The sequence below is a fragment of the Leucopleurus acutus genome (assembly GCF_964270905.1).
Source record: "Leucopleurus acutus genome assembly, chromosome: 13".
Taxonomy (NCBI): Eukaryota; Metazoa; Chordata; class Mammalia; order Artiodactyla; family Delphinidae; genus Leucopleurus; species Leucopleurus acutus.
Genome location: NC_139155.1, coordinates 78,004,786 through 78,031,032, shown reverse-complemented (window position 1 = coordinate 78,031,032; position 26,247 = coordinate 78,004,786). Strand labels below are relative to the sequence as shown.

The window sequence follows — 26,247 nt, the reverse complement described above, 5'->3', positions numbered from 1 at the left end:
CTGCTCTTTATATATGAGGCTGCGACTGACTGGTGATCAAGACAGCATTCATCAATTCATCAACTCATCCACCCACCTACCATTCCACTGTTTTATCTCCCAACATGCAAGCAAAGCTACCTGATGGAGCAGTTCCTACTCCTATGGACACGGGTCTTACTTCTGAATGTTCCCAAGTGTGTTCTCTGGGACTCTAGGTTGTATGTGATAGAAACCACTGTAGACTGTTGAAGCCATAAGAAGAATTTATTGGCTCATGTATCAGAGGAGACACAGCTGGATCCAGGAGGCCAAACAACGCTGTCCTCGTCCTCCCTCTCTCCTCCTCTCGGTCCTTCTTCTCTTGTGTTGGCATCATTTTCAGACACACTTGCTCTGTGGTGGGAAGCATGGTTCTGGCAGCTCCAGACTCACCAGCGCTGAAAGGAGAGTCTTCCCTTTCCCCAGGCTCCCACCAAGGTCCCTAGGAGGGCTTGCTGCCCACACCCCAGAACCTATTCCTATAACCAAGAGTATTTGGTTCTCTGCTTGGCCAGACCTGGAGCAGGTGAGTGGGGTCAGCTCCACCTGAACCACGATGTCTGAGAATGGGACCGTACTCATTCTCCTCAAAGGTGTTAGTCAGGTGAAACACAGTGGTGGGTTATCTCTGCTGCCCCTTTGCTGACTCTTCAGCAAATGCACAGTTACTTACAGTGGTGACTGGGTGGAGACTAAAAGGCTCTGGGCAGCCCCATTCCCACTGCTGCGGGCCAATTTGAACCATGGGTTCTTTGGTCTCCTCTGTGTTTCTCTTGACTCTTTTCACTCTAATGGATGTTTACTTTTCTATCCCCCACCCATAACCAGACTGTAAACTCCTTGAAGGCCCCTGGTTTATTCCCCTTTGCAAATCAGTATGTAGTACAGCAGGCACAGAGTAGGCTCTCAGTAAATGCGCATTGAATTGGGAATCTCTCATAGGTCTACGGATGTCCTAGGTACTCCATAAAATTTTGCTGAATGAATTAGTGAATGATCGTATGGTTCTGTGGATGGATGGATGTGAGGATGGATGGATGCATGCATAGGTGGATGGACACATGGATAAATGGATGGATAGACACGTGAATAGGTGGTGGATAGATGAATAGATGGGTGGCTGGCTGGCTGGCTGGCTGGCTGGGTCAATTGACTGATGCATTGATGCATGGGTGGATGCATGAATGGATGAATGGATAGGTGAACAAGTCGATGCATGGATGGAGAGGTGAGTTGACAGGTGCTATCATGATCATCACTCTGTCACAGCCTCCACTGCAAAGAGCAACTCCTATCAAGGGCAGAAAACTCACTGATTCTTTCATTATCTGGCTACCTGTCTGATTTCTGTAACACAACCTGGTCACTTTCATTTACAAGACAAGGTGTTAGTGCTCATTTGCCTAGTGAATTTCATCCTGATTCTACTGTTGATCATCACGGACAGTAATGAACCGTGCTGCAGAGGACAAGGACCCAGCTGCCTGCTCAAAAAGAGAAGGAAACGGTTAAGAAGTAGGAGCTGTGTGCACCCCTCTCTCTTCCTGTAGACAGACTTTATCCATACGGTAGTGGAGATGGCTAGGGTAATCCTCAAATCACATCCTTCCAGCTCTGTAGAGTGGCAGCTCTCTTACCCTCGCTTGTACAAGCCAGGAGAAGGACCCAGGCATCCTGGATCTGATGCTCTGGAGACAGCCCTGCTGTGACTTCCCTAAATGTACTGCCCAATGGAGACTCAGCCTGCCTCCGCTTCAGATGGAGTCGATCCCAACAGGGAGAGCATAGCACTCTGCCCTGTGGAACTCTGGCTTCCCTACTCCCCTTGCTCTTGCCCTCATGCCTCCCGGGAAAGGGGCCAACTCAGCAGTCAGTCTCAGAGGGAAACCCTCTTGGGAAACAGCCCAGAGGGACCACCTGCACTGGCGGGCAGCAGAGCTGTTGGTAGCTGGGCAGCCCTCTGGAGTCCAGCTTGCAGTCAGAGAGTGCTCACCATCAAGCACAGCAGACCCCCCGTCTCACTTCGGTGTCAGCTCTTGTGAGGTTCAGTGAAATAGTTGGCTGGATGCTGAGAGGAAAGGCTCTTTCCTGCTGCCCCTGCCACGCTGTCCACGGGGTGCTGTACAGGAGCAGTGTGCATTCAGCTCCTCCTACGTGCCAGGCTCCCTCCTACCCGCGTGAGACAGCTATTAATATCCCCACTTTACGAAAGAGAAAATGGGCTCAGAGAGATGCGTGGACTCACTCGTGTTCATGCGCGAGCCAAGACTCAATCTGGGGCTCCCTGCAAGTTCACAGCCACCTCTGTGGACTGGTGTGGCCAGGACTTCAGTGATGCTCACTGCTGGTCCATTTTGGAGTTGAGTCAATGGAAACCTCACTTAGCTATTTATCTTTTGTATCAGCAGTTCATGAAGCATCATAGCCTGTGAGGGAGACAAGTTGCCCACGGAAACACAGATTGATGCTAAAAACTGGAAATGAGTCAGTGTTAAGCACTTGTGTGCCCTTTCTGTTTTGGCTGCTGAAATTGAGTAAAAAGCATGGGACCCTGGGAGAAGTGATGTGAGGATCCCTAAGAGCTCCCATCATCTAACAGCTCCTTGGTTTCCTGAGATTTCACCTGGAGACCTTCGTTTCTTAGGGTCTGAAATCCTTTTGGATTTTTTTTTTTTTTTTGCGGTACGTGGGCCTCTCTCTGCTGTGGCCTCTCCCGTTGCGGAGCACAGGCTCTGGATGCGCAGGCTCAGCGGCCATGGCTCATGGGCCCAGCCGCTCCGCAGCATGTGGGATCCTCCCAGACTGGGGCACGAACCCGTGTCCCCTGCATCGGCAGGCAGACTCTCAACCACTGCGCCACCAGGGAAGCCCCCTTTTTGATTTTTGAAAGACTTTAATTAAAATGACAGTACCTCTGAGAATGGTCAGTCAAGGTTTGAGCCTGTGCATCAGCTTAGAGCTTAAGCAAAGGAGCAGAGAGTGTGGCCTTAGGAAAGGGCACACGATGCACAAACGTGAATGGGAAGCAGGTGCAGACCCTGAAAAGAGGACTGACTTTGCCTCCATCATGATTTCACCCAAGGCCAGCTGAAAAGGGAGAATATTGTATTGGCTATTTACTGGTGCATTACAGATTATTCTGACACTTAGAAGCTTAAAGCAACAATAAACATTTATCATCGCATACAGTTTCTGTGGGTCAGAAATCTGAAGATGGTTAGCGAGGTGGTTCTGACTCCTGCTCTCTCAAGAGAGAGTGGGTGGGAGCTGGGGCTGCAGTCTCATCTGAAGGCTTGGCTGAGGCTGGAGGATCTGCTCCAAGTGACTCACTCACATGGCTGTTGGCAAGATGATGCTGGCCAATGGCAGGAGGCCTCAGTTCCTCTCCACATTGACGTCCCCCTAGGGCTGCTTGAGCATCCTCACAACATGGTGGCTGGCTTCCCTCAGAGCAAATGAGCTGAGAGAGGGAGAGTGAGAGAGAAGAAAGAGGAGGCTGCAATGTCTTTGACCTTGGCTTAGCAGGCTCACTCCATTTCTGCAATATCCTACTGGTTCCACTATTCATTGCAGGAGAGTCCCACACAAAGGTGTGAAAACCAGGTGGTGAGATTATTGGGGACCATCTTGGACACCAACCCGTGGCTTCTGCAGTCATCCTCTTTATTTTACAAGTGACAAAATGGAAGCATGAAGAGCTTACCTGAACACATCCTGGATTTTTTTGTGAGTCAGGGGTCACATCTGATTGTTCACTATAACATTCCTGGGAGCGCCTACAACAGTGTCCAGCATTTAGTGGCTATTCAATAAACACTCACTGAATGAGATGTGTGAATGAACTCATGCTTGAGAAAGTCAAGTGGTTCTTGAAACCTAGTCCCTTTTATTTACTGTCCCATTAGATGTCTTTAGGGAGCAGGGATCGAGGAAGAGGATTTTGCATTGCTAGATTTCTCATATCGTTGACTTTTTGTGCACGTATGTGTTACCGTGGCCTATCGTTTGTTGAGTCCTCTGTTTCTTTAAGACCCGAGTCTCCTGGTGTGTTGTTGAAGGGAAGGGGTTTGCAGAAACCCCACAGGGAGGAGCCCTCCCCTTCTTTGGATGAAAAAAGGGTCACTGTACTTGCAATAGAGTTATAACTCGTTACCAGATTTAAACACAGGGCCTCTCATATGTCAAAACCTCAGAGCAGAGAGATTATATATATGGGTAGCATATATATAAATGTATGTATAATTTATGCAATATTTCTCCTATTCGCGCTCTCTACTTAAGCTATCCATTAAAGCCCATCACATTAATTTAATTGAAAAATTCTGGGGGAATTGTATTAGTTTTTTTCCCATTAAATTAACATTACGGCCTTTAAATAGATGTCCTGGATGCCTATTGTTGCTAACAGAATTATTATGCAAATTGAAATCTGCCCTTCTGGATTTGGCCACCAGCTTCTCACCCTCCTCCTCTTTCCGTGACCCCGTTAATTTAATTGCCCTTTCCCCTGAGTTCCCAGGCCACAGAAGTGGGACAGGAACCCTGACCTAAGCCAGAGGCTCCGGGCGGGGCTGTGGGGCTGGGGCTGGGCTCAGCAGAGCAGGTTAGAGTTTTAGACTCTGGTCTCCAAGGCCCTTGTGAAAACACTCTTATCCCGAGAAAGAGAAAAAGGGTGGGCGGTCTTTCCCAGGCCCCTCGGTGGCCAAGATTGTGCTTAGTATTAAAGAGGATGGCGTGTGAGTCAGAGGGGCTGGGTTCGAAATTGGATTCCACCCCTTAGTGAGTCTGAGATTTTGGGCAAATTTCCTAACCTCTATAAAACCAAAACAACCACCCCTCCCTCAAGGGAAGCTGAAGGAGGACGTGAAATAATGGACAGTGCCTGCCTGGAGTAGGTGCCCCTGAAGGGTTGCTATTATCATTTATCATTCACTCGTTCATTCACCCATTCATTCAGGAAGTAGTCTTGGAGCCCACTGGGCTGGGTGCAGGGGCTGTGGCAAGAAGCAGATGACCCAGCTCTCTGATCTCCTGTAACTTGTATGGTGGGGTGGGGGGTGGGGAATAAACAAGTAAGTAATATGATTGTGCATAGAGCTAGGTGTTATTGCCATTATTAGCAAATCAGACGTGTTTAAAAAGTGAAAAATGCCGTTCTGCTAATTAATCAATCATGCTGATTTGCCTGCTCCACTTAAACCTCCAGGAAGTAGAACCGGCCGTTTCCTTTGGGCTGGATCCCAGTGGCCTGGTTAATCCCTGGGTACTAGTTGGAAGGAGCTTTTTCTTTAACGTGAGCTGCTAGATGGCTGGAAACAGAAGCTGAGTGACAGGGACTCTGGAGCAAGGAGATCTCTTTGTGAAATCGGCCATATTCCAGTTTTGGATGGGGTAGGGGTTCCCCCAGCCCTGCTTTAGGTCTTATCTCTCTGAACAAAGCTCGTGAAGTGATCCCCAGCTAATCTCTCTGGATGAACACCAAGACTTCACTACCCTTCAAGAGTATCCAAGGGGGATGTCTTATCTCATCTTTCCCATCTGTTTGATCTCCGGGAGTCTTTCTCCTTTCATGAATGGGCTCTTCCATTTGCATAGACACTAAGTAGATTGAAATGAGGTTTGAAAAAGGAAAGTCAAAGCTTCCTTTGTCTTTAGGGTTTGAAAACACACCCCTGAAATAAACAGCAGGGGTGGAAACCAGCCTACTCCGGTCCACAGGTTAGTTCTCCCAGTAAAACTAGTGCTAAGCTAGAGCCTGGAAAGATGGGTCCCTTGGCTGGGCAGTTCTAGCTCAGGGTATCTCCTATGGCTAGGGCGGGGGTCACCTCGAAGTTTTCATGCTCATGTCTGGCATCTGGATTGGGAAGACTTGTTGTACAGCTGGGGGCTGGAACAGCTGGGCTCCTTGGGTATATATTACATCTCAATGTGGTCTCTCCAGCATGGTGGCTTTAGGGCAGCTGGATATCTTACATGGTGGCCAAGGCACCCAAAGCAGATGTCCTGAGACAGAGAGAACCAGGTGGAAACCATATCACTTTCTGTGACCTATCCTTGGAAGTCATGCTGTCACTTCTGCTGCCTTCTGTTGGTTGAGGCAGTCAGAGGGGCCAGCCCAGGTTGAAAGGAACGAAAAAGAGACTCTACCTCTTGATGGCAAATGGCAAGATTCTGGAAGAACACAAGGGACTGAAAATATTGCAGTGGGTAATGTTTACTCCTAAACATTCCTGGTTGAGATTATTAGGATGGTTGTAGACTCAGATGTGCAAGGACAAGACAACAAGAACATTTCTAGGAGATAACATAGGAGAATGTCTTCATGACTTCAGGATAGGCAAATGTGACATAATAAGACACATGTATTGCACTCTGTGTCTGTTTCCTGACACACAGCTCCTAAATCCCTTGGAATTTCCTGAGTGATAGTAGGTTCTTTTGTTCTAATGAAGCAACTCTTCATGGTCTCCTGGATAGCTTCAGGATGGGGCCTGGTCATCAAAAAGATCAAGCCATGATTAGAGGCTTGGAACTTTCAAACCCACTGTACATCCTCTGGGTAGAGGGGAGGAGCTAGAGACTGAGTTTAAAGCCAATCATGCCTATATGATGAAGCCTCCATAAAAATCCCTAAACTGTGGGTTCTGGAGAGCTTCTGAGTGGATGAACACATCATATTTCAGGGAGTGGAGCATCCCTACTCCATGGGGATAGAAGCTTCTGTGATTGTGACCCTTCTAGACCTCACGCTATGTACCTCTTCATCTGGTTGCTCATCTATATCCTTTATAAGTAAATGTTTCCCTGAATTTTGTGAGCTGTTCCAGCAAATTATCAAATGTGGCGAGTGGGAACTCCTGACTTTTTAGCCAAGTCAGACAGAATTATGGGTACCTGGGGCAACCATTACTTGTGACAGGCGTCTGACTGGGGATAGTCTTGTGGGACTCAGCCCTTAACCTGTGGAGTTTGATGCTAAATGCATGTAGTTGGTGTCAGAATTGAATTAAATTATAGGACACCCAGTTTGTGTCCCAAAATTGGAAAATTGGTTGGTTTTGGGGGAAAAACATCCAACACATTTGGTTCAGAAGTGTTGTGAGTATAGAAACAGTTTTCCTTTAACAAATATTTCTGAAACAGGGCACACACACAACTAACCAGAAAAAACAATTGATCAGTTCTTCATTAAAATTAAGAACTTCTGGGGCTTCCCTGGTGGCGCAGTGGTTGAGAGTCCGCCTGCCGATGCAAGGGACATGGGTTCGTGCCCCGGTCTGGGAAGATCCCACATGCCGCGGAGCGGCTGGGCCCGTGAGCCGCTGAGCCTGCGCGTCCGGAGCCTGTGCTCCGCAACGGGAGAGGCCACAGCAGTGAGAGGCCCACCTATCCACCCCAAAAAAAAAAAAAAAAATTAAGAACTTCTGTTCATCAAAGGACTCCATTAAGACAATGAAAATGCAAACCACAGAGTGGGAGAAGATAGTTGGAATAAAGATATCAACGGAGGACTCATATTCAGAGTATTCAAGAACTCCCGTAAATCAATAAGGAAAAGAAAAACAATCCATTTTTTTAAAATGAGCAAAACATATGAATATGATTTTCATAAAAGAGGAATCCAGAGGGCCAATAAACCTGTCAAAGAGTCAACATCATTAGTAATTAAGGGAATATGATTCAAACCGCAAAGCATTTTTATATGAGTAAAAGCTTTTAGCTGGACACCTAACATTTTTTAACTTTACTGTATATAAATTTTACACATACACATACAAGAATGGCTAAAATTACAAAGAAAGAAATCTGTCAATACCAAGTGTTGGCAATGCTGGGAGCTGCTGGAACACTCATATACTTAAGATAGGAGGGCAGATTAGGACACCCACTTTGGGAAGTTACTTATTCAGTATTTACAAAAACCGGTTGTAGCACATGTACTCTAGGAATATGCTCAATAGCAATACGTAAATGTGTGCACCAAAAGACGTGGCTAAGAATATTCACAGTGGCATTATTTGTATTAGCCCTGTCTTAGTCCATGCAGGCGGCTATAACAGAATATCATAGACTGAGTGTCTTATAAAAAACAGACATTTATTTCTCACAGTTCTGGAGGCTGGGAAGTCCAAGATCAAAGTTTCAGCCAAGTTAGTGTCCAGTGAGGGTCCACTTCCTGGTTCATAGATGGCCATCTTCTCACTGTGTCCTCACATGGTGGAAGGGACAGAGATCACTCTAGGTCTGTTTTATAAGGGCACTAATTCCATTCATGAGGGCTCTACCCTTATGACCTAATTACCTCCCCCAAACCCCACCCCTTAATACCATCACAATGGGGATTAGGTTTCAACATAAGAATTTTTGAGGGACACAAACATTCAGTCTATTGCAAGCCCCAAACTGGACCCAAGCCCCAAACAACCCAAGTATCATCAATAGCAGAACAGATATATACAGTGTGACATATTCTTACAATATGATAATTGCAACATTGTGTATAGAATACTGTATAGCAATGAAATTGGACAAACCCACACAATAGCATGGAGGGATCTCTCTCACATATCACTGAGTGAAAGAACGTGCTGTATGATTCAATTTACCTAAAGTTTACAACCAAGCAAAACAAATGATAAGGACAGAAGTAAAATTAGTGGCTCTTTTTGGTGGTGGGGGGTGGGGATAACTGGGAGGAGCACAAGGAACACTTTTGGGGTGTTGGTAATGTTCTACATCTTAACCTGGGTGGTAGTTAGAAAGATGTGTTCACTTTGTAAAAATTCATCAGATTGGTGTACTTTTATCATATGTATATTACGTATACTTCAATGAAATAGTTTGCTTTTTTTTTTAATAGATCTTTATTGGAGTATAATTGCTTCACAATACTGTGTTAGTTTCTGTTTTACAACAAAGTGAATCAGCCATATGCATACGTATATCCCCCATATCCCCCCCCTCTTGAGCCTCCCTCCCATCCTCCCTAACCCACCTCTCTAGGTCATTGCAAAGCACTGAGCTGATCTCCCTGTGCTATGCTGCTGCTTCCCACTAGCTATCTGTTTTACATTTGGTAGTGTATATATGTCAGTGCTACTCTCACTTCGCCCCAGCTTCCCCCTCACCCCACTGTGTCCTCAAGTCCATTCTCTATGTCTACATCGTTATTCCTGCCTTGCCACTAGGTTCATCAGTACTATATATTTTTTTAATTCCATATATATATGTTAGTATACGGTATTTGTTTTCCTCTTTCTGACTTACTTCACTCTGTATGACACTCTAGGTCCATCCACCTCACTACAAATAACTCAGTTTCATTTCTTTTTATGGCTGAGTAATATTCCATTGTATATATGTGCCACATCTTCTTTATCCATTCATCTGTTGATTGACATTTAGGTTGGTTCCATGTCCTGGCTATTGTAAATAGTGCTGCAATGAACATTGGGTACATGTCTCTTTTTGAATTATGGTTTTCTCAGGGTATATGCCCAGTAGTGGGATGGCTGGGTCATGTTAGTAGTTCTATTTTTAGATTTTTAAGGAACCTCCATACTGTTCTCCATAGTGGCTGTATCAATTTACATTCCCACCAACAGTGCAGAAGGGTTCCCTTTTCACCACACCCTTTCCAGCATTTACTGTTTCTGGATTTTTTGATAATGGCCATTCTGACCAGTGTGAGGTGATACCTCATTGTAGTTTTGATTTGCATTTCTCTAATAATTAGTGGTGTTGAGCATCTTTTCACGTGCTTCTTGGACATCTGTATGTCTTCTTTGGTGAAATGTCTATTTTTTAATTGAATTGTTTGTTTTTTTGATATTGAGCTCCATGAGCTGTTTGTATATTTTGGAGATTAATCCTTTGTCTGTTGTTTCATTTGCAAATATTTTCTCCCATTCTGAGTGTTGTCTCGTTTATGGTTTCCTTTGCTGTGCAAAAGTGTTTTTTTAATAAATTTATTTATTTATTTATTTATTTATGGCTGTGCTGGGTCCTCGTTGCTCTGTGCGGGCTTTATCTAGTTGCGGTGAGTGGGGGCTACTCTTCGTTGCGGTGTGCTGGCTTCTCATTGTTGTGGCTTCTCTTGTTGCAGAGCACAGGCTCTAGGCATGCGGGCTTCAGTAGTTGTGGCACGAGGGCTCAGTAGTTGTGGATCGCAGGCCCTAGAGCGCAGGCTCAGTAGTTGTGGTGCACGGGCTTAATTGTTCCGCAACATGTGGGATCTTCTGAGACCAGGGTTTGAACCCGTGTCCCCTGCATTGGCAGGCAGATTCTTAACTACTGCACCACCAGGAAAGCCCCTTGATTACTGTAGCTTTGTAGTATAGTTTGAAGTCAGGGAAGCTGGTTCCTCCAGCTCCGTTTTTCTTTCTCAACATTGCTTTGGCTATTTGGGGTCTTTTGTGTTTCCATATGAATTGTAAAATTTTTTGTTCAAATTCTGTGGAAGATGCCATTGGTAGTTTGATAGGGATTGTACTGAATCTGTAAATTGCTTTGGGTAGTTTAGTCATTTTCACAATATTGATTCTTCCAATCCAAGAACATGGTATATTTCTCCATCTGTTTATATCATCTTTGATTTCTTTCATCACTGTTTTATAGTTTTCTGAGTACAAGTCTTTCGCCTCCTTAGGTAGGTTTATTCCTACTTATTATTTTTGTTGCAATGGTAAATGGAATTGTTTCCTTATTTTCTCTTTCTGATTTTTCGTTGTTAGTGTATAGGACTGCCAGAGATTTCTGTGCATTACTTTTGTATCCTGCAACATTACCAAATTCATTGATTAGTTCTAGTAGTTTTTTGGTGGCATCTTTAGGATTTTCTGTGTATAGTATCATGTCACCTGCAGACAGTGACAGTTTTACTTCTTCTTTTCCAATTTGTATTTCTTTTTCTTCTCTGATTGCCATGGCTAGGACTTCCAAAACTATGTCAAATAAGAGTAGCGAGAGTGGGCATCCTTGTCTTGTTCCTGATTTTAGAGCAGATGGTTTCAGTTTTTCACCATTGAGTATGATGTTTGCTGTGGGTTTGTCATATATGGCCTTTATTATGTTGAGGTAGATTCCCCCTATGCCCATTTTCTGGAGAGTTTTTATCATAAATGGGTGTTGAATTTTGTCAGAAGCTTTTTCTTCATCTATTGAGACGATCATATGGTTTTTATTCCTTAATTTGTTAATGTGGTGTATCACACTGGTTGATTTGCGTATACTGAAGAATCCTTGCATCCCTGGGATAAATCCCACTTGATCATGGTGTATGATCCTTTTAATATGTTGTTGGATTCTGTTTGCTAGTATTTTGTTCAGGATTTTTGCATCTATGTTCATCAGTGATACTGGTCTGTAATTTTCTTTTTTTGTGATATCTTTTTCTGGTTTTGGTATCAGGGTGATGGTGGCTTTCTAGAATGAATTTGGGAGTGTTCCTCCCTCTGCAATTTTTTGGAAGAGTTTGAGAAGGATCAGTGTTAGCTCTTCTCTAAATGTTTGATAGAATTCGCCTGTGAAGCCATCTGGTCCTGGACTTTTGTTTGTTGGAAGATTTTTGATCACAGTTTCAATTTCATTATTTGTGATAAGTCTGTTTATATTTTCTAATTCTTCCTGATTCAGTTTTGGAAAATAGTACCTTTCCAAGAATTTGTCCATTTATTCGTGGTTGTCCATTTTATTGGCATATAGTTGTTTGTAGTAGTCTCTTAACAATCCTTTGTATTTCTGCAGTGTCACTTGTGATTTCTCCTTTTTCATTTCTAATTTTATCAATTTGTGTCCTCTCCCTTTTTTTCTTGATGAGTCTGGTTAAGGATTTATCAATTTTTTTTAACTTCTCAAAGAACCAGCTTTTAGTTTTATTGATCTTTGCTGTTGTTTTCTTTGTTTCTATTTCATTTATTTCTGCTCTGATCTCTATGAATTCTTTCCTTCTGCTGACTTTGGGTTTTCTTTGTTCTTCTTTCTCTAGTAGCTTTAGGTGTAGGGTTAAATTATTTATTTGAGATTTTTCTTGTTTCTTGAGGTGAGATTGAATTGCCATAAGCTTCCCTCTTAGAACTGCTTTTGCTGTGTCCCATTGGTTTTGGGTCATGGTGTTTTTGTTGTCATTTGTCTCTAAGTATCTTTTTATTTCTTCTGTGATTTCTTCAGTGATCTCTTGGTTATTTAGTAGTGCACTGTTTAGCCTCTATGTATTTGTGGTTTTTACAGTTTTTTCCCTATAATTGATTTCCAATCTCATAGTATTTTGGTCAGAAAAGATGCTTGATATGATTTCAATTTTCTTAAATTTTCCCAGGCTTGATTTGTGACCCAAGCAAAATGTGATCTATCCTGGAGGATGTTCCATGTGCACTTGAGAGGAAAGTGTATTCTGCCACTTTTGGGTGGAATGTTCTATAAATATCATTTAAATCTATCTGGTCTATTGTGTCATTTAAAGCTTGTGTTTCCTGGGCTTCCCTGGTGGCGCAGTGGTTGAGAATCTGCCTGCTAATGCAGGGGACACAGGTTCGAGCCCTGGTCTGGGAGGATCCCACATGCCACAGAGCAGCTAGGCCCATGAGCCACAACTACTGAGCCTGCGCGTCTGGAGCCTGTGCTCCGCAACAAGAGAGGCCACGATAGTGAGAGGCCCGCACACCGTGATGAAGAGTGGCCCCCGCTTGCCACAACTAGAGAAAGCCCTCACACAGAAACGAAGACCCAACACAGAAAAAATAAATAAATTAATTAATAAACTCCTACCCCCAACATCTTCTTTAAAAAAAAAAAAAGCTTGTGTTTCCTTATTTATTTTCTGTTTTGATGATCTGTCCATTGGTGTAAGTAGAGTGTTAAAATCCCCTACTATTATTGTGTTACTGTCGATTTCCCTTTTCATGGTTGTTAGCATTTGCCTTATGTATTGAGGTGCTCCTATGTTGGGTGCATAAAGATTCATAATTGTTATATCTTCTTCTTGGATTGATCTCTTGACTGTTATGTAGTGTCCTTCCTTATCTCTTGTAACAGTCTTTATTTTAAAGTCCATTTTATCTGATACGGGTATTGCTACTCCAGATTTCTTTTGATTTCCATTTGCATGGAATATCTTTTTCCATTCCTTCACTTTCAGTCTGTATGTGTCCCTAGGTCTGAAGTGGGTCTCTTGTAGACAGCATATATATGGGTCTTGTTTTTGTAGCCATTCAGCCAGTCTGTGTCTTTTGATTGGGGCATTTAGTCCATTTACATTCAAGGTTATTATCAATATGTATGTTCCTATTACCATTTTCTTAATTGTTTGGGGTTTGTTTTTGCGGGTAGTTTTCTTCTCTTGTGCTTCCCGCCTAGGGAAGTTCCTTTAGCATTTGTTGTAAAGCTGGTTTGGTGGTGCTGAATTCTCTTAGCTTTTGCTTGTTTGAAAAGCTTTTGATTTCTCCGTCAAATCTGAATGAGATCCTTGCTGGGTAGAGTAATCTGGGTTGTAGGTTTTTCTCTTTCATCACTTTAAGTATATCTTGAAGTATACTTAAATGAAATAGTTTGCTTTTAAAGAATAATTATATAGGGGCTTCCCTGGTGGCGCAGTGGTTGAGAGGCCACCTGCCGATGCAGGGGACACAGGTTCGTGCCCTGGTCCGGGAGGATCCCACATGCTGCGGAGCGGCTGGGCCCGTGAGCCATGGCCGCTGAGCCTGCGCATCCGGAGCCTGTGCTCCGCAGCGGGAGAGGCCACAACAGTGAGAGGCCTGCGTAATGAAAAAAAATAAAAATAAAAATTATGTCCTTGTTCTGTAGCAGAGGTCAGCAAACTCTAGCCCCTGGGTTAAATCCACCCATTACCTGTTTTATAAATAAAGGTTTTTAAAAAAATACTTATTTATTGTGGTTGTGCTGGGTTGGCATGCGGGATCTTTAGTTGCGGTGTGCAGACTTCTTAATTGTGGCATGCGGACTCATAGTTTTGGCATGCAGACTCTTAGCTGTGGCATGCGTGCGGGATCTAGTTCCATGACCAGGGATCAAACCCAGGCCCCCTGCATTGGGAGCGTGGAGTCTTACCCACCGGACCACCAGGGAAGTCCCTATAAATAAAGTTTTATTGAGACACAGCCATGCCCACTTCATTTACATACTGTCTATGGCTGTTGATGTGCTACAATGACAGAGTTGAGTAGTTGTGACAGAGACCAAATGGGCCACAAACCCTAACATACGTACTATTTGGTCTTTTACAGAAAAAAATTTGCTGACTCCTTTTCTATAGCCTATCACTTTGGGGTCTCATTCAGTCCTGCTTATATTAGAGAAGAGTCAGGACTGTTTTTCAAGGAAAATGTCAGCCCTATTAAAAGGCTCTCCTTCAGTCTACTCCCTTGCATAGTTGGGGTGCCTTCAACTAGCTGTATATCTCCTTGGGTTTAGTGCTTTAAGACCCCATACCAGATGGCCAGCTCCACTCTGCCTTCCAGTGATTGTCAAAGTAATTTGATTTGCTTTGAATTTCCTGTCCTAATTCTGTTTTTAAAAATTCTGGTTATTTGAATTACAAAAGTAATACATATCTTTTATAACATTTCAAATAATAAAGTATCTAAAATAAAATTATCAATTTGTGTCCTCTCCCTTTTTTTCCAGCTCCTGGTGCAATCAGTGTTAGCAATTAGGTATAAATGTTTCCCTACTGTTTTCTTTATTTATAAAAACATATAGAAACCCACTTACTGGGTGTGACTTTTTTTGGTCTTTTTTTTTTTTAAATAAAAATAGGATCACATTCGCTTTTATTCTATTTAACAAGGTGTCGCAGGCATATCTCCCAGTCCGTGTGTACAATTTTATTTTATAATTTTTGATATCTGTACTGTGTTCCTTAATGTAAATACATCCTGATTTTTTTCAACCATTTTCCTCTTAATGTACATTCAGATTGCTTCCAGGTTTTTTGGGGTTTTTTTTAAACTATTACAAATTATGCTGTAATATACTTCTTCATATATTTATGTCTTTATACAATGGCATTTTCATTTCTGGTGGATATATTCCCAGAAGTGGGAGCGCCGGGCTACAGTTTAGATTTTCAAAAATACCAACAGTTGATTTTCCACCACTTTATAATAATTTGCAGTCCTCCCCCAATGGTGTTTGAGAGAACTAGATTCCTTACACCCTCGCCAGCTCTGGATGTTACACATATTTTCCATTTTTGCCAATCTGATGGGTAAAAAATAGTAGCTCATTGTTCTCATTTGCATTTCCCTGACAAGTGAGCCTGAGCATCTTTTCATATGTTTATTGAATATTTGCATTTCTGCTTCTGTGAATTTCTGTAGCCTTGGCCCGTGTTTCTACCGGGTCATTGGTCTTTTCCTTATTAATTTGTAGGATCATTTTATAACCTAAGCATATTAGCTCTTTATTAATTATACGGCTGCACATATTTTCTGTTTATCATATGTTTTGCCATGGCTCTGCTTTTGATTAAAAAAAAATTAAATTCCTGCCCACTAGGTTCTTGCTAAGAATATAACTAAAACCGTTAACTTTTCAATTCTTATCAGAATCTCAGCTCTGAGAAATAATATATGTGGAGCTTTATTTAAGCAGTGCTTCTCAAACATTTTCTAATTTAAGTAACCGACCCCCCACCCTTTTTTTTCCAAATACGTCCTTGGGTTGAAAAAAGAGAAACTGATGTGGTTGAATTGGGTCTGGGGGCTCAGATCTCTGCCTGAGAGAGGCCTCTTCCCCTCTCTTCCAGCAGCCCCTGAGACACTGGGGGAACCACTGGTGCTCCATGGAACCGAGTTTGAGAATCGATCTTAAAGGCTCTGCAGTCCCTCCATTCATTTCATTAATTTTCTACCGTGTGTTCCGTAGCATACTAAGTAGGATATTAACAAGCGCTTTGTGAAGAAAGGACTCTGAGATTGTTCCATGGCCTGCCAAAATCGGGCACGCTTTCCCTTTTCGAACTAGCTCACACTTGGATTCTTTTGAGATGGAAATGCTAGTGTACCAAGAGACAGAAACTGGACAAAGGGTAACACGCACCCTTAATTTCTTTTCATAGGCGATGCCAAAACAAACAGACAGTTATTGCCCTTGCTGCTCCCCGCCATCAGCCAAAGGTGCGACTCTTGTTTTCTGACTGGTCTGAGTAAGTACTGCTCATTTAGCGCTCAGTTATGGGTAGCCAAGGACATGGCTATGGTTATGGGTAACTGAGGGGTCTTATCTGACATCTACAGAGGTGACCAGCAAGGAAAAGTGGTATGGTGACCCCTTTTTAGTTTCTCAGGGGCAGAAATTGTGGACTCTTAGTGACGGTCCATCACACCTTTCTTCTGCCTTATTTGGAATTTGAGTGACCAATTTCTTTTCCAAAAATCATTTATTTATTTGAAGTCATGCCTAGAAAAAAAGAGCAAAGAGGAGTTTAAATAAAGGTGCTTTAAGGAAGAGATTTGAACATACTACTTTGTTTCCTTCCTAGGTCCCTTTAAGAAGGGACAGAGGAAAGACATATTGGCATACCTTGCTTAAGAATGGCAGTCTGTTCATCTTACCTGTTCTTATGAGAAAGAAAAACTCTTTACAAGTAGGATCAATGGACCTAAGTCCCGTTTGGAGACTGTCCCTAGGTTCTTGCACAACAGGGGGCAAAGGAGCTTGGGAAGTGCTGGATTTCTTTACTGCAGGACTTCTCAGAGCCTTTAAAATGCTAGTGTTCGCTGTGAGGTTCCAAGAGGAAGCCATGGGGGGTTTCCCACCTTTCCTTGACTGCAGAACCCTTTGTGGGCAGAGCTTCTCCAGGACTGGTATTCCATCACATGTCCTTTAGGAAAAGCTGGACTAGATAGCCTTACATTTTTCCGTGGATAAAACCAGACTCTCAGAGGATTGCAGCCTTTTATTCCTTTGTTTTGGCCACTTACAGGTTGGCTTGTACTGAACTTCCCTTAACCTGCATTGAGCATAAACTTGCTATCACTTTTAATGCCAGGTGGTTGCAAGTTTACTAGTATAAGCTGTGCTTTCCTAAGCAATCAGTTTGCTTATATCCAACACCATCAGTTTTGTTTCCCTCTTTGCCCATACTGCCAGGATGCTCAAACCAGATTTCTGGGTCACTGCCAATAATGGTATAGAAATCTGTGGTATATATTTTGGGTACCGATCTTATCCTTTATTTCAACATATTTTCCTACCTTTTCAATGAGTCCCCATTTCCTTGTTTAAAATTTTTTCTTATGTTGTATTGATGTATGTAAATAGGCTACCTTCTAATCCTATTTCTGAAATGCAGTGGAGCATAATAATAAGATAAGCACATACCTACATATGTAATCCAACTAGTGTATATTAAATGCTTACCATATGCAAGGTACCCATTAGGGCCCTGGGGAAATAGAGATGAACATGTTGTGGTTGTCATCCCTGGTGGACCTACAGTGCTGTTGTTGGTGAAGCAGACTAAGTAAATTACCACCATCAACAGGCATAAATAATCACTACAATATTGTGTGTTAAATTGTAAAAGAAGTAGGTGTAAAGTGCTCTGGACGTTCCAGAGAGACTGAGTAGAGAGAGAGGGACAGGCAGAGCTGCCCCAGGCCCCTGGCTACTGCTCCTGGCTGTCTAGGCCTTTCCAGCATCAACCTCCAGGTACAGGTAGGTGAGAGAGTCTTTGGATGATTCCAGCTGCAGTCTCAAGCCACCCCAGCTAACAGAGTGGAGGGTACCTCTGAGCCCTGCCCAAATGACAGATGTATGAGCAAAATAAACTATTGTGGGTTTTTTTGGGCTGCACTGGGTCTTCGTTGCTGCACGTGGGCTTTCTCTAGTTGCGGCCAGCAGGGGCTAATCTTCGTTGCAGTGAGTGGGCTTCTCATGCAGTGGCTTCTCTTGTTGCAGAGCACAGACTCTAGGCACGTGGGCTTCAGTAGTTGCGGTGCATGGGCTCAGTAGTTGCGGCGTGCAGGCTCTAGGGCGCACAGGCTTCAGTAGTTGTGGCTCGCGGGCTCTAGAGCGCAGGCTCAGTAGTTGTGGCGCACGGGCTTAGTTGCTCCGCAGCATGTGGGATCTTCCCAGACCAGGGCTCGAAGCCGTGTCCCCTGCATTGGCAGGCGGATTCTTAACCACTGTGCCATCAGGGAAGTCCCAAAATAAACTATTGTTGTTTCGAACTAAAAAGAAAGTGCTGTGGGAACCCAGAGAAGGAGCAAATAACTTTGTGGGGAAGGAGAGGAGGGCTGCGATTGTTTGGCTGAGACTGTGGGTGAGGTTCAGGGTACTTGCTCACAGCTGGACAGGATCTGCAAATTCGTGTGTCTGAGTCTGTGCATTTTTTGAGAAGAGGCTCCACTGCTCTCATCAGATTCTCAGAAAGTTCATGACCCACAAAAGGTTAAGATCCATTGCCTTAAAAGGGTGAGGAGACAATCGCCAGGACAACAAAGAATGGAAAAAATGTGCAAAGCCCTGGAAGCCCTGGGGTCTGTTTTGGCGAATATGTAGGGTAGGAGTGACTGAAGATTCACGTTCACTCCATCTTCTTTCGTTTGACAAATAGTTTCCTGAACACCTACCATGGATCGGGCATTGTGCTTGGCTCAGAAATACAACAGTGAACGTGATCTTTTATCCCTCTACAGACCTCACAGGCTCCAGAAACCTCCCCAGAAGGCTATCCTAATCCCCATATCTTTTTCCCAATGACCTGGGAGGCGAGCTTAGTCACCGGAACGTACCACGATTTCTTTCTTGGGAAAGAAAAAGCCCCAACAAGGAATGAAAAGACTTCTTTCTAAGTCGAACCAGACAATGGATGCAGTTAATAAAGAAAGCTGGAGAAAAAAAACGTAGCCACGTGATTCGATGTGCTTTTACTTGAGTATGATTTCAATTTAAATCTTGATTGTATACAAACAGCATCTCTCAGCACTGAAAACCCGCACCTGTGAAGACTTGTTTTCCTTTTTATCTTTCTCTCTCCCCTCTCTCTTACCTCCCTGCTCCCCCCGCCCATGCTTTCAAAATTGTTTTCAAGGCATCAGGAGAAATTTATACTGCAGTTGTGAACTTGATTCTTGGTTTTATCACTGACTCACCGTTCCCACGTACTGTACCTCTGATTTTCCATCTCCGAAATGGGTATGATTATACAAGAAAATAATGTCTGTGGAAATTTTAAGAACCTCAGGTGATGAGTTTTGTAGAACTTTCACAAATACACACATACACACAGAGTATCTAATTAACCTGTAGGCTTGTTGTTTGTTTAAATACAATCAGTTGTACAGATTATTTATTTATTTATTTATTTATGGCTGCGTTGGGTCTTCATTGCTGCACGCGGGCTTTCTCTAGTTGCAGTAAGCGGGGGCTACTCTTTGTTGTGGCGTGTGGGCTTCTCATTGCGGTGGCTTCTGTTGTGGAGCACGGGCTCTAGGTGCACGGGCTTCAGTAGTTGTGGCACATGGACTCAGTAGTTGTGGCTCGCGGGCTCTAGAGTGCAGGCTCAGTAGTTGTGGCGCACGGGCTTAGTTGCTCCACAGCATGTGGGATCTTCCTGGACCAGGGGTCAAACCTGTGTCCCCTGCACTGGCAGGCTGATTCTCAACCACTGCGCCACCAGAGAAGTCCTGGATGTCGTCTTGGTAGTGTCATTAATCAGAGTGCCTTACTCTCCTCTGGCCAAGATACAAGCCTATGACTGTGGCTTGTCCAGATATATTCTCCCAGAAATTTGAGTCTAGAAGAACTCCACAGGGTCGGAGCTCATTCATCCAGGCATCTGTGCCCAGAAGAGACTGACTCTTAGTTCCCCTGGGTCTCCAGAGCTTCTGTGGCCTTCTAAGGACTGTTCTTTGGCTATTACATCTATTCTGTGAATCTCCCTAAGCCCTTCCAATGCATACTTTTTTTTCTCTCAAGTTAGTTAGAGTTAAGCTTCTGCCTCTGACCATAATGAAGTAACTGGCACCAGACTTGTTTTCCAGCTGTACACAACTAGAAAACTGGACAAAATGTATGAAACAACTGGTTTCAGACATTGGGCAACAGGCTGTGCAGAACTGTGAGCCTGAAAGAAAGGACGCAAATGAGTGGGCCTGTGATCACCTTTCTGCCTGGAAGTACTTTTTAGATTGCAGCACAGGAAGGATGATTCTAAGCAGAGCATAGTGACCTCTTTGAGTTGAGGAGACATAGATGATCATATGCAGAGGTTGATGAGGCTGGAATTTGTGAGGCAAAGTTCCAGAGAAGATGGTACTACATAGATAAACAGTGCCAGAAATCTGTATAAGGAGCCCTTTGAGTCATTGGCTGAATACTAAGTTGCTCAGGCTTTGGATAAAATGCTACAAAGTTGGCAAAGAACAACTACTGTGGAAGTATACACTGAATAATTCCCAGAGCTCTTATGGGATTGGGGGACGTTCAAATTTCAGCAAGCCAGGATGGGAATAACCTATTGAACATCCAGTGCATTCATTAGAGACCACAGTGAGGTCAGACCTTAGTAGTAGGGCTAAACTAGCCTTAGAAGAAAGGCTTCTCTAGATCCACCCCAATAAAGCTTTTCAAAAAGCCTCAAAAAATCAAGCTGACCAGTAAATAACTTAACTTCCCTCCAAAATCAACAACAAAATCTAGACATTCAATTCATAACATTAATAATATCTAGCATCTAATAAAAAATTACTAGACATCTAAAGAAGAAGCATAGAAATTTGAACCATTACCAAGAGAAATATCAGTCACTATAAACAGATTCAAAATGATAAAGATGGTGTAATTAACAGACAAGGACTTTAAAACAGCTATTAGAAATATGTTCAAAGATTTAAAGGAAAACATGAACATAATGAGAAGTGGAAGAAAAAAATTTTAAAGAACCAAATGAAACTTCTAGAAAGGAAATATACAATATCTAAAATGTAAAATTCACTGGATAGGTTTACATATTAAACAGCATATTCAACATATTCTTAGCATATTAAACAACAGCAGATTAAAAGTTGCATAAGAAAAAATTAGTACACATGTTGACACAATAATAAAAGTTATTCAAACTGTAGCCCAGGGAGAAAAAAGACTAGGAAAAAAATGACCACAGCATCAGAGACTCTGAAACAATATTAGATGGCTGACCCTACATGTAATTGGAGTCTCAGTATGGAAGGAGGTACTGATGGTTTCAGGCTCTGCTGGATCCAGGAACTCAGACAATGTCATTGGGAATCTCTCTATCTCTCATCTTTGCTTTCCTTGGTTTTGGCCTCATCCTCAGGCAGGCTGTACCCAGATAGTGACAGAGATGGCATCCAGCAGCTCCAGGCTCATATCCCACACAGATGCAGATCCAAGAGAAAGTGAATTTCTCTTTCCCCATATTTCAGCCATTATTCAGTCTGATTAACCCACTTAGGATCACACACCCATCCCTGAGTAATTCCTGACTCTGATCGGCCAGGTCTGAGTTGTATATCCTCCTTCCAGGGGGGTGGAAGAGAGATGCTCTCCCAAAGGTAAATTGGGACGCTGTTACCAAAATATGGTGCCATAGATGTTGAACTGCCAAAAAAAATAGTCAGTTACTACACTTGTATAAAGCACTAAACAATAAGAGCTGTCGAGTACAGCTTCATCCAAGTACAACTTTGCATGTACCAACTCACCTAATCCTTACAACTGTATCAGGATGGAAGCTCATGAAGGACCCAGCTTTATGATGGTTTTCTGGTTCCAGCTCCCAGCCTTGTGTGACCCAAGGTGGTGCCTCCTGTCCCCAGTCACTTCAGGTACTGCACTATCAACTTTGGGCTTTCTTTCCTTCTTTATTTTTGGCCCCTGGGAATTACCCCAATTTCCTTAGAAGCTTTGTTATGCATTAACAGTAATTATTCTTTTCAACATCTCTCTATATGTTTAATAGCAGGATGGTTTTCAGCTCATCTCTCCATTGTACAGATGGATCCCCAATGTATAATGGGTCATGTCCCCATTGTATCAGTGAGGAAACTGAGGCCCAGAGAAGTTAAGTAGCTTACCCCAGGCAACACAGCTAGTAAGTGGCAGAACCAGTATTCAAACCCAGAGCCTGTTTTTTTTGGGTTTTGCGGTACATGGGCCTCTCACTGTTGTGGCCTCTCCCGTTGCGGAGCACAGGCTCCAGACGCACAGGCCCAGCGGCCATGGCTCACGGGTCCAGCCGCTCCGCGGCATGCGGGATCCTCCCGGACCGGGGCACGAACCCGTGTCCCCTGCATCGGCAGGTGGACCCCCAACCACTGCACCACCACGGAAGCCCCAGAGCCCGTTTTTTAACGCACCATGCTCTGCTACATCAGTGAATGGTGGCTGGTTAATGAGGTCACACACCTGCGTCTCTGTCTGTGGCAGAGTCTTACATAGACCTAGGGATCCCAGCTCCTCCCTAGACCCTGGAGTCCTTGAGGCACCATCCTACTTCCTGATAATTACTAAGCCCACAGGAAAGGGAACCTCAATGTTTATGTAAGACACCTTGCAACCAAGATACTCTGAATGTTTTCCGTCTGGACAAGGGGAAAGGGGTGGTGGGGAGAAGACCTGGCAAATGGAAGCCATGGTGGTTTGTTCGTTTCCTGTGGCTGCCATACCAAATCCTTGGTGTTCCTTGGCTTGGAGGTGCATAAAGTCCAATCTTCCCCTGGCCTTCCCCTCTGTGTGTCTGTGTGTCTGTTCTCTTCTGAGTGTGTAATCTCCCTTTGCCTCACTCTTCTAAGGATACCTGTCATTGAATGTAGGGCCCACCCAGGTAATCCAGGATGACCTCACCTTGAGATCCTTAAGTTTGTTACATCTGAAAAGACTCCTTTTCCAAGTAAGGTCACGTACACAGGTTCCAGTGGTTAGGATACAGACATCTGCCTTTTGGGGGGAAGGGGGCACTACTTAACCTACTACTATGGTAAAGCTGCCAAACTTTGTTCCGTCTCTGAGCTGTGACCGGTGTGGAGAGAGCCACAGGCTTGGCTGAGTGAGCGAGCCGTGGTGGGTTTTTGACAGTGCCTCTTTTATTGTTTTGTACTTTTCTGTTTTGAGGTTTTCTGCCCTCTTTTCTGGAAGGTGCACGATGCTCAGTGCTGGGCTCTGTGGTTATTTTCACCTAACAGCTGTGTTTCCGGCGAGCAGCTGGGGATGCTTCTGACTCAGCAGAACCGTAGCAGTAACCGTCAAGAAGCCGTTCAAGCAAGGCTAGAAATAAAGGAGCAGTTTCTTCCCCCATGTCCCCTCCTCCTTTCACTTCCCCACCCGCGGGGACCTTTCGAAAGTCTCAACAAAGCACTTCTTAAAAAACTCCTGCTTCCACCAGTGTGCTCAAGGCCTGGCTGAAGGTGGCCCTCAGCTAGGCTTTCCGAAGGCAGATGGATTCCAGAAAGGACTCTGGCAAAGCAGCCTGGCTTTGTATGTGGGAGGCCCCTCCCAAGATGCCCACACCCCCTCCCCACACGGCTGTGTCTTACAAGTTTCCCACAGGTCTGAGCAGTGAAAGCAGAGGCTGGCGGGACTTCTGTGGTTTTCCAGGGTGTGGCCACAAGGGCCAGGGTATCTACATTCAGCAGCCCTTCTCTGTTTAAAAGGTAATGATTTCACCCTGGGCCTGGGAGGCAGCTCCAAAGTTTTACCCCCTGGAGAGAGGCCCTGGAAGTCCTGCCTGCAGCAGGAAGGGAACCAACAGGAAAAAAAAAAATTTGCGTCCTGGAGAGCCAACGTCTGTGCATGCTGGTGCCTGCAGAAGGCTCACGGGAGAGCGAGACAGCTGCATTCTGAGCCTCGTTGCTGCTGTTCCGAGAAAGAAAGGAACAAATAAATTTAGCTCCGTCCTACGCATCCTTCACAGCTGCTTATTGACCAAACAGAAAGAGGCCTCAATTTCAACCCTGGCTTCTCAGCTTTTTTGCCTGATGAGGTCTGCCACCGCCCTTTACAAGGAGGTGACTGACCCCCGCCGCCTTTAGCTCTCGACTAGAGGCTGTACAAGGAGCTCAAGTTCAGGGTTTGAGGTGCCTTTTGCCATCCTGAAACAAAATGGCGGCCGGTAAATGTTTCCACCTGGGCCTCGGCTACTGGACTTCCTAATGTATCTCTTTGCAAGGCAGAACGTGGGGAAGGCTTGACTGCTCAGAGGCCAGCCTGTAGTTCCCAGAGCCATTAGTTTAATAGCACCATTTGTGGAAATAAAGAACTCGCTGACTGGATTTGCAAGTTAAGAGACTGGAACGAAGCGCTGAAGAGGTTTCCTGGGGCTTCAGCTTGGAGGGGATCCTCTGGGACAGGAGCAAACTGTGGACTTCGAGTCAGACAGATCTGGGTTCAAGTCCTAGCTCCACTACCTAAGAGCAGAATGCTTCTGGGCAGGGAGCGCTGTCTCCTCACCTGGAAGTGAGGTGTTGACCACGATGTTGAGCTTCTCTGAGCCTCGTGAAACAGCAGTAATGATACAGGGTTGTCGTGACATGACATCATGTATTGAACATGCCCAGCCCAGTTCTTGGTGTTCCAGGATGGCACCAAGTCCGTCCGCTTCACCTGCCTAAGCCTGATCCCTTGCCTTCTGGCCACAGCATCCGACTCTTTTCTGTAAAGATTTCGGGCTCACCTTACCCTCAAACTCTGCAGGTGAGTTCGTGGCCCAGGACTGATCATGGAGAATCTCACACACCCCTGGCCATAGTGATTAGTTCCTGGATGTTCACGGGACCCAAGCTGAGAGCATCAGAGCCAACTTCAGGGATGTTGGTGGAATTATTGGGATGGAGAAAATCTTTCTGCTGGGTTTCTAAGGGGTCAAATTTTAAACATGGTGATGGTGGTTGATCTCTTTATGTAAAGGAAGGAAGAATCTCCCTGAGAATAAAGCCGACACAGAAGAACACAAACAAACCGACAAACAGACTGTGTTCTGACCATTTGAGGCCCTTGATTCAGCCATGCCTGAAGCCGTCATCCCATGATCTTTCCAGTTATATGAGTCAGTACCTTCCTTTTTTGATTTAAGCCAGTCTGAGTTAGATTCTATCTCTTGCAATCTGATGAATCCTAAGTATTACACAGCTCAGTACATATCTTTTTGTATTTGAATTTACTTGTGGCCTCATCCAGAACCAAGAGGTATGCAGATGACTGCTCACTGCCACCTCCAGGAGTGAGAGGCTCTGAAGAGTCTCTATGTTCTGGCATGCTGATTTCCTTTGGGCCTCTCTTGCAGATAGGGAGGCAGTATAGTGTAGAAAAAAGGAAGGAGTTTTAGGGTAAAACAGATTGAGCTCAAATCTCTTCTTCATCATTTACTAGCTCAGAGACCTTGGGCAAGTAACTTATTCCCTGTGATCCTCTGTCTTCTCACCTGTGGAATGGGATAATACTATTACTTGTGAGTTGCAGTGTGTATGGGAACTAGATTCTAAAGCCAGGGTGAAGGCAAAAACATACCTGAGGGCTTCCCTGGTGGCGCAGTGGTTGAGAGTCCGCCTGCCGATGCTGGGGACATGGGTTTGTGCCGCGGTCCGGGAAGATCCCACATGCTGCGGAGCGGCTGGGCCCGTGAGCCATGGCCACTGAGCCTGCACGTCTGGAGTCTTTGCTCCGCAGTGGGAGAGGCCACAATAGTGAGAGGCCCGCGTACAGGGAAAAAAAAAAAAAACCTGAAAATCTGATAGACTGCCCTCCCCCTGAAGGGTTGAGAAACCTTGTTCTAGAATCACACTTAGCGCAGACAGCTGTTCATCACAGGAAAGGCTCCCAGGATTGGAGACTGCAGATGAGCAGGTCCATATATTCCATTTCCATGCTTCCTGTGTGGCAAGTCCACACGCGAACAAGACAGGGGGCATTGTCCACACCCTTTCAATGAGCATTTCTCCCTCTTTCTTTTGGCCAGTGGTGCATGGCTGAATTGGTGTAAGTCAACATTTGCAGGGTGTGCCAGTCCTGCTTCTGCCTCATAGAGTTGCTGCAAGCATCTGAGAGGCCCTTGTGTAGAATGGGGTTTGCACAGAGCGAACCCTTAGGCGTCAGACTTGGTACTTGTATGATTTTCACATGTAGCGCAAACCTTGTGCACAGTAAGTGTTCAGCATGGGTCTTCTGAACTGCCTTAAATTCGGAACGAGAGCGCCCAGCCTTGTGGGGAGGAGGTGACAGTTCCAAGGGAGTCTCAACACGCGTGGT

At 44.4% G+C, this 26,247-nt stretch overlaps 1 protein-coding gene across 1 annotated transcript in view; it reads left to right on the top strand.

Moving 5' to 3' along the window:
- Window positions 1-26,247, top strand: part of SPRING1 (SREBF pathway regulator in golgi 1) — a 220,226-nt gene that overhangs the window by 109,676 nt on the left and 84,303 nt on the right. The window contains exon 5 of the mRNA XM_082853254.1: window positions 16,097-16,183. Within this exon, the coding sequence (XP_082709380.1) occupies window positions 16,097-16,174 (78 nt within the window). The 3' untranslated portion in view covers window positions 16,175-16,183. The remainder of the gene's footprint in view (window positions 1-16,096; window positions 16,184-26,247) is intronic.